We start from the raw sequence: 9,150 nt of genomic DNA on the forward strand, positions 1-9,150 counted from the left end.
ACCAAAACATAATGTTCCAAAGGTGTTCTATTGGATTCAGGTCAGGTGAGCGTGGGGGCCAGTTAATGGTATCACTTCCTTCATCCTCCAGGAACTGCCTGCATACTCTTACCACATGAGGACAGGCATTGTCGTGTACCAGGAGGAATCCAGGACCACTGCACCAGTGTAGAGTCTGACAATGGGTCCAAGGATTTCATCCTGATACCTAATGGCAGTCAGAGTGCTGCTGTCCAGCCTGTAGAGGTCTGTGTGTCCCTCCATGGACATGTCTCCCCAGACCATCACTGACTCATCACCAAACCGGTCATGCTGAACAATACTACAGGCAGCAGAACGATCTGCACAGCTTCTCCAGACCCTTTCATGTCTGTCACATGTGCTCATGATGAACCTGCTCTCATCTGTGAAAAGCACAGAGCACCAGTGATGGACCTGCTAGTTCCTGTGTTCTATGGCAGATGCCAACCGAGCTCCACGGTGCCGGTCAGTGAACACAGGGACCACTAGAGGACGTCTGGTCCTCAGACCTTCCTCATTACATCTCTTTCTGATTGTTTGGTCAGAGACATTCACACCAGTGTTCTGCTGGAGGTCATTTTGTAGGGCTCTGGCAGAGCTCATCCTTGCACAAAGGAGCAGATATCTGTCCTGCTGATGGGTTGAGGACCTTCTACGGTCCTGTCCAGCTCTCCTAGACTAACTGCCTGTCTCCTGGAACCTCCTCCATGTTCTTGAGACTGTGCTGGGAGACACAGCAAATCTTTTGCCATCCTGCAGGAGTTGGATTGCCTGTGCAACCTCTGTAGGGTCCAGGTATCACCTCATGCTACCAGCAGTGACACTGACTCTAGCCAAATGCTAGTGAAAAGCAGTCAGAAAACACGAGGAGGGAAAAAATGTCAGTGACTTTCACCTGTAAAACCATTCCTGTATTGAGGGGTGTCTCATTGTTACCCCTCTAGTGCGCCTGTTGTTAATTTCATGAACACCAAAGCAGCTGAAACTGACTAAAAACGTCTTTTACTTACTTGACCAGATCAGTAACCCAGAAGTTTGACTGTCTTGATGCAATACTTAGATTAAAAAGTGTTCCTTTAATTTTTTTGAGCAGCGTATAGAAATATGAGTGTATATGTGATTCTATTCCCCACCCACAAATGATGCAATAATAATAATAATAATAATAATAATAATAATAATAATAATAATAATAATAATAATAATAATAATAATAATAATAATTACAACAGCTTGTAATTTTGATTAATTCTTCCAGTGTTTCCATCTTGATTTGAATATACATTTTCCAATAAATTGGAACATAGTCATTTTTCCATTCCATTGCTGACTGTAATAATCCTAAAGCTTTACAGTCCATTTAATTTCCCTGTAGAGAACCCTCTGGTTATCTTTGTTGTCTTTTATCTCTATAATAGAAATAGAAGACTAGAGCATTACTAAATATTTCCATAAAAACTCTGTTTTATCCTCCTGTCTCTCAGAAAATCACCTTTGACCAGTACAGACGCCAGGTAAGTCCACGTGTTTCATTAATAATGCTTTAATACATTATTAACAATGTTTATTGAAGTTCTCTGTTGATGTTGAAGCTGAGATCAGTGTGGAGCTCTAAAACTGTGTTCAGAATGTTTCCTCATACAGTTCTGAATGCTTTACAGGACGACACTTAGAGTTTTCCAGATTCCAAAGTTGTGCTCCTGCTTTCTTCTAGAACATGTTCTATCAACAAGCCATCATGAGGTCCAAAGTGAAATCCAGCGTTTCCCTCGGAGCGTAAGTTCTTCTGGTGCCATCTGGGGCTTGGCAGGATTTTAAATGATCTTTATTTCTTATCATTTTAACTTAGCATCATGTAACTGCATAGAAACTATCTCTTAAATATGAGATGTTTGCCTGTAGATGTTAAAAACGTTTCCTGTTACAGCATAAAGAGAACTTGATCTTCTCAGCGTCACCTCTTAGTGATCCGTCGAAACACTGGTTAAACCGGTTTGGTCTGGATGTAGAGGTTCTGTGCATCCATTGGTCTGGTCAATGACCTTCAGCCTGGAGCTTCCCATGACCTGAACTTCATGAGAACTTTGTTCTTCATTTTTCACTGGAAGGAACACATGTTTGTGTTTTAAAAGGTGGACAGGCATTGAATGTGTTTATGTCCACTCAGAAGTGAAATGTTGTTGAGTTTGTTCTAGGTGAGATGTGAAAACACGATGAGACATCTGACAGATGGGAACGGTGACAGCAAACAAACTCCAGCCATAAAAACTACATTCTCATTTATGTTTAAGACAGTTAGTAGGTCCACAGCAGGAAGTTAGTGGTTGTTGTGTAAGTCAGAATATCACAAAGACCAATATTTTATTCTTCAGTTTGGTTTTCTGGCTGTTTGCTTTGGTTTAGGACAATGGTTTGGGTTTAATACAACTCTTTCACTACATGTTTGCAGCTTCTCCTCCATCTTCTGGGTTACCAGGGTTTCGAGGTTTGCCTCTTGTCTGAAAAGGAGAGACAGTAAAATCATCAAATCCATGTCAAAGATACGTTGGTTAGAAATGTATTTTTAATATTCCACAGACGACTCTAACTGCTGCTAACAAACTAAACCTGGAGAAAACACATTTCTTATTGCTCTGGGAACTTCCACTTTTAGAAAACAGGATGAACTTTTACAACTTTGAGCTTGGAAATTTCCAAGCTTCTGTTGAAAAAGTCTGATGGAGCAGAAAGTCAGAGCTCCAGCTGGAAGTCTAGGCTAAGTTCATGACTTCAAAGAGAAGCAGATGTTCTGATATCAGCTTAACATGACAGAAGTCCCAGACAAGAACATTAATCAGTAAATGACGTGTGACACCTTCATGATACTTTGTTGGCTGTTCTTTGTAACTTTCTGACTAATTGGTACATAATACTGTGACAGCCCTGACGTTATTTATCACTGATTACCATTTCCTGAAGAGGGTTGAAACTCATCTCCAAAGTAGATGGAGGACAAAAACAACGCAAACCCAAAACCTAACTCTAAACCTAACCATACACCAACGCCAACCCTACTAACACCAACCCTACTAACTCTAACCCTAACCCTACTAAACCTAACCCTACTAACCCTACTAACATCTACCCCTACTAACTCTAACCCTAACCCTACTAACATCTAACCATACTAACTCTAACCCTACTAACTCTAACCCTAACCCTACTAACTCTAACCCTACTAACTCTAACCCAAACCCTACTAAACCTAACCCTACTAACCCTACTAACTCTAACCCTAACCCTACTAACATCTAACCATACTAACTCTAACCCTACTAACTCTAACTCTAACCCTAACCCTACTAACCCTAACCCTATGAGCTCAGCTGCAGGTCAGTGAGTTCTGGTCGAAGAAAAGGACGAACTAGTTCTGTCTCTGCAGGTTGGTTAAATATGTAACTACGTACAAAAACCATGACCCGTTCCTGGCTCCATGCCTCCCCAGCAACCCCTGGCAGACCGACCACGATGCGTACTGGACTCTGAACATGAGAAGGTGACCACACCGTTTCTCTGCCATGTTTAAAATGAAATGTTCTCTAAAATCAAGTGAAATTCACAAATATTTTTTAACTTATCTGATGTGAACCACTTGACAGATGTTGGATAAAATGGAACAGATTCCAACAATTTATTGATTTATTAATGTTGTTTCACTGTTTATGAATCAAAACAAACATCTGCTTTTGAATTGTGTTATTTGAATTCTATTATGATATTGAATGATGTTGTTCTGTTGTGAATGTCTGATACCTGTCTTCCTGTCTGTTTGCTGTACTTTATCTTCTGGAGCTTCAGCCTGACTGGTCTGTTTGTCCTCAGGGTTGATCTTCCCACTAAGATGCGAGTCGAGCGCTGGTCCTTCAGTTTGTTCGAGCTTCTGAGTGACCTGCGAGGCCGAGACGATTTCAAGATTTTCCTGAAGAAGGAGTTCAGCGGTACGTTACCAAACTTCATGAAGCTCATTTCCTTTAGGAGGAACCTGCTGGAGATGCTGAGTGTTTACAGCTAACAACGGACACTTTATCTCAGGCTGTGGCACATTTACATCACTTACTATTAGATTTTATCACAATACTCATAGTTTACACTGCAGACTGAGAAGTTCAACATTCATTGATTCTATATGAAGAAATGCTTGAAGAGCATAGAGTTGACCAGATATATTACAGGAATTGAAGGGTCCAATCAGCAGCTATGAAGCAGGATTAGAGTATAAACTGGGCCAAACTGATGATTTTAGATGTTTAGTGGACTAGTGAGCAAAAAAGGCTCCATAAACTCTAAACATCTGTCAGGTCCTAAAATCAAAGAGCAGGAATATGAAGAAAAAACATCACGCATGTCATAAAAACAGAAAAACATCAGAACTGTTTTCTAAGATGACGAGAACATTCAGGCTGACAGTTTTCTGTCTTCCAATCAACATTCAGCAGATCAGACACGTTCCTGGAAACCTGCTGGACAGATTAGAGACCTCACCAAAGTGTGTGTGTGTGTGTGTGTGTGTGTGTGTGTGTGTGTGTGTGTGTGTGTGTGTGTGTGTGTGTGTGTGTGTGTGTGTGTGTGTGTGTGTGTGTGTTCACCAGGTGAGAACTTGGCCTTCTGGGAAGCAGCTGAAGAACTGAAGTGGGGAACTGCAGCGTCCATGACAGCAAAAGCCGAGACGATCTTCAAGTAGGACAAAAATAAGGAAAATCATACTGTTACTGTACTCCTGTTTGTCTTGTTTGCTCTGAGTTCTGCTCTTGGTTTGTGTTTTTATTCTGTGTCTTTGGTCACCAGAAAGGATGCAGGACAGACTTGATTTGGTTTCATTCTGGATAATTTCAGGACAAATCAAACTTAAATGTCATGTTTTTGTGTGATTTCTACTAAAGGATTAAACCGAGTGGACACAACAGACGAGAGCCAAAGTTGCAAAAAGACAATTTTGTGAAAAAGCAAAGTTAGAGAAGTAAAATATTTGTAAATCTTTAGTGAACTGGTTTCCAGCTACATGGTGTTATCTCTCTCTCTCATTTTATATTATACCATATATATGTGTGTGTGTGTGTGTGTGTGTGTGTGTGTGTGTGTGTGTGTGTGTGTGTGTGTGTGTGTGTGTGTGTGTGTGTGTGTGTGTATATATATATCTACATATATATATATATCACAGTGCATATGTATTATATATCTATATATAACACTGCATATGTGTTATATATATATATCTGTATATATCTTTATTTATAGCACTGTGTATATGTATATCTATATATAACACTGTTTATATGCATTATAGATCTATATGTACTACTGTATATATATGTTGTATGTCTATCTATCTATCTATATTTATAACACTGTATATATGTATTATATATCTATGTCTATATGTACCACTGTATATATGCATTCTGTGGAATGATGTGAGGTCTGCGCTCTCAGGACCTTCCTAGCCCCCGGAGCTCCTCGCTGGATCAACATCGATGGAAGGACTATGGGTCTGACAGTTAAAGGTCTGGACCATCCTCACCGCTATGTTCTTGAAGCAGCTCAGACCCACGTCTTCCTACTCATGAAGAAGGTGCGTCTCTTACTGGACTTACTGACTTTAATTTATCAGTGATAAATAACCAGGAAGTGATTGGTGACTGTTTGGATGAACTAAACTCCTCTCAGACCAGATATATGTAATAATAATAATAATAATAATAATAATAATAATAATAATAATAATTATTATTATTATTATTATAATAATAATAATAATAATAATAATAATAATAATAATAATAATAATAATAATAATTCATAATCATTATTCATAATAATAGGAGCGGCTGGATGGAGGCTGCAGACACCAGATCTTTTTTTCAAAGCTGTGATGTCCTCTGAAGTATTTCCTCTTTTATTTGTGAGACTGAGGTCATCTAAGGTCTACTGTTCTTTCATTCACAGGACACATTCTTCCGTTACCTCAAGTCACCGGTGTACAAAGACATCCAGAAGAAGGCTCTGAATCCTGAGGCTCATAACTTCAGGTTGGTGTTTCTCTGAAAGGTTGTATTGATCTCCACAAAGCTGGAATGGATGGATGGGCTGGAACTGACCAATCACAGAACACATGGAATTGATCCTGCTGTTATCAGAACCACCTAGAAACTAAACGCTCAAGGTTCTCTGTAGTGTTCTACTGTCAGGGAAACCAATAAATAACCAATAAATAACAAACCAATGCAAGCAATTAAAGTAAATACAAAAGCAGTAGAGTGAAATTGTAGAGCTCAAACAGACAGAGCTCAGTTCAATAAACCTATAATGAGCAGAGAACGAACAGAATGCAACTCACTGATTGGTTTCAACTCTACTGGATCTGAGCCACAGTGGACAAAAACACCAAAATCTGCTTTCTGATACACCAGATGATGATTCGCTGTCCAACAACTCTGAAAGGACAGAAAGAAAGAAAGCATCAGAGAAAATATCCAGTAATTTATCTGTGTCAGAAACAGCTGTAAATCTGTCTGATCATCCAGCAGGTTTAAACCCGTTGTACAGCTGGTTTATCATGTCGTCCTCTGATGGACACGCTGGTGTAGAGACTTTAAAACAAGAATCAGTGTTTCAGTCTCCTCATACTTTGACATGTCCTGTGTTGGAAGAACCTGTTTCTGCTGCAGTTTGCTAGAAGAGAACCCTGATTTTGCTGCTATCAACGGACAAAAAGACACTCAAAGCCTTTAAGTCCTTCAGATCGATAACTTCAGCTTCAACTCAGAAGACATTAGGACCCATCAAACCAAAATATTCATTACATCTGTCACAGGTTTACACATGAGGCTAATTCTGATCTGATGTCTGTCCTATAAACAACATAGATAAAGTTCCTGAGCTTTGGGTTGCTAGGTAATACTGTGCTTAATATGAAGGGATGATTCCTGAATCCTGACTAGCTGTTAGAAAACTCTTCTGACCTTCAGTGGATTTAGTAGATGTGAGTGAAGCTGTTAATTTGACTCCTCTAAATGGATTTCAGTCTCTGCACACAAACTAATGTTGACATCGCGGTTTATCACGATGCTTTTAGTTTTTCAGTACAGAAAGATTTAAAATCTGCTGCTTTTCATGCTTGTTTCCATCAGAACCACAACATTTTAACCTCAAAGTCACACAAACACTAGATGGAGCTGTTAGAAAGATTTTATAGAGATTCATATTTCAGCAGCTACCAACAGGACCTGATGAGGAAAATAATAAACAAGAAAAGATAAAACAAGAAGCTGTAGAAAAATCTGCAATGGAAAATAACTGGTTTCCTAAAATGTAGTTTCACATTTGAATTAAATGGAGCTCTGAGATGTAATATCGTCACTTCATACTAATTATTAACAGGACCTCTTCTCCAATAACCTGCAGCTCTAGTTTAAAGGCCAGAGATTTAAAGGTGTAATATAAATAAATATATATAAATATATATATAGATAGAGCAGCAGGAACCTATTGTACCCATATTAAAACCATTCACCCCCTCCAAGCTTTCCCTTTTCTTTCTAACACTGATAAAAGGTTTTACTTGTTTCTGATTCCACCAGTCCAGCCCAGCTGGAGCAAAACGCCAACAGCCGGAGTCCAGGCATACATCCCATAATACTCTGGCAGCAGGAGGAGGAGGAAAAGGCCAAAGCTGCTGCTGCCTCGGCTCCGGTGGACGTCAAGGCCATGATGAGCAAAATAGACAGGAAGAAGTAACAAGCTTTACCAGGAAGCAGAGAGTCCATCAGACGAGTCCAGAGAAAACAGAAAAGAAATAAACTCAAAAGAGAGAATAAGAAAAAAAACACTAAACAACTATGCAGGAGTTTCCAGGACCTGTCAACTAATCTGTAGAGTTTTCACGACATTCACCTCATATTTGATTAAAGATTCTTCAGAAAGACATTCTAAATATCAGAGAACTAGAAAGAGACATGCCGTGAATCTGTTCTGTACAACTCAATGAAATTTAGCTGATCATTACATATGACACTCTTATTATTATTGTATTTAATATTATTATTGCTGCTGTTATTAAAGCATTAGCTTTTTTGCAAAGCCAACATTTTTTTACTAGATGCAGATTGAACAGTTAGTTGAGTTTTTTTATGTATGTTTCACCATAAATCTAACAAAAGAAGACACTGAAACACTCATCTCATGACTGTATGTTAGAAATACTGCAGCTGTTCTTGATGTCTGCAGAGAAAAATATGACTTTATATTTACTAAATGATGTTCTACTGGTTCAAGATGTACCACAGTTATTACAGGGAAATGTTCTTTATGAAGTATTTGTACAGTCTGTAAGCAACTTTACTAACAGATTGTGTTTGTTAGGATCCGTTCTGGTGACTTCTTCTGTATATTATAAATTATAAATAAATTATAAATGACTGAAGACGATTTTAAACTGCAGCTTTTGGATTTATTTATTTAACACACTTTAACACTGAAAGACAACACAGCGATGAAATTTGCTGCCACAGCTGGACAGGTGAAAATCTAACAAATGATACTGAATTACACACACACACACACACACACACACACACACACACACACACACACACACACACACACACACATATATATGTATGTATGTATGTATTAGGGCTGGGACTTCAACGTGTTAATTTTGATTAATTAATTACAGGGGCTTATTAATATAAATATTATAAATATTTTTTCATATTCTAAAAGTTTATAATTAAGTTATTAAAAGATAGACATTTTTGTGGTTAAACTTATTACTCTGCCGAGGCCCCACCTCTTTGTCAGTGTAAAAACTTAAACAACAAAATGTTTGTTTCATTTCTATTTATCTGCATTTTTCATCTGTCTGCTACATTCACAGATTACTGCAAATCTAAGTGCAATTATAGCGATTATATTTAGCATTTTAAGACTTTTGTAAACTCAAGCACTGTCTAGAAAAGTGGTCTATTATGGGATGGCTCCACCATTAGCTGTTAGCATGACTGTGGTAGCTAACGTTAGCTCTGGTGCTAACAGCAACATGTTTTACATTGAGGTGATCAGAAAACTCTTTGTTGCACAATTTACACACAA

General features: G+C 38.4%; 1 protein-coding gene across 2 annotated transcripts in view; it reads left to right on the forward strand.

Annotated features, from left to right (window-relative positions):
* Positions 1-8,484, forward strand: part of rgs9a (regulator of G protein signaling 9a) — a 20,867-nt gene extending 12,383 nt beyond the window's left edge. The window contains exons 11-18 of one of the 2 annotated variants that reach the window (XM_055005453.1): positions 1,506-1,535; positions 1,736-1,797; positions 3,443-3,556; positions 3,883-3,998; positions 4,650-4,737; positions 5,491-5,629; positions 6,004-6,086; positions 7,638-8,484. In XM_055005453.1, coding sequence (XP_054861428.1) covers positions 1,506-1,535; positions 1,736-1,797; positions 3,443-3,556; positions 3,883-3,998; positions 4,650-4,737; positions 5,491-5,629; positions 6,004-6,086; positions 7,638-7,794 — 789 coding nt within the window. In that variant the 3' untranslated portion in view covers positions 7,795-8,484. The remainder of the gene's footprint in view (positions 1-1,505; positions 1,536-1,735; positions 1,798-3,442; positions 3,557-3,882; positions 3,999-4,649; positions 4,738-5,490; positions 5,630-6,003; positions 6,087-7,637) is intronic. The other variant, XM_055005454.1, reaches the window with a different exon arrangement.
* Positions 8,485-9,150: the final 666 nt, after the last annotated feature.

This window comes from Amphiprion ocellaris, chromosome 19 (assembly GCF_022539595.1).
Source record: "Amphiprion ocellaris isolate individual 3 ecotype Okinawa chromosome 19, ASM2253959v1, whole genome shotgun sequence".
NCBI classification, from domain to species: Eukaryota; Metazoa; Chordata; class Actinopteri; family Pomacentridae; genus Amphiprion; species Amphiprion ocellaris.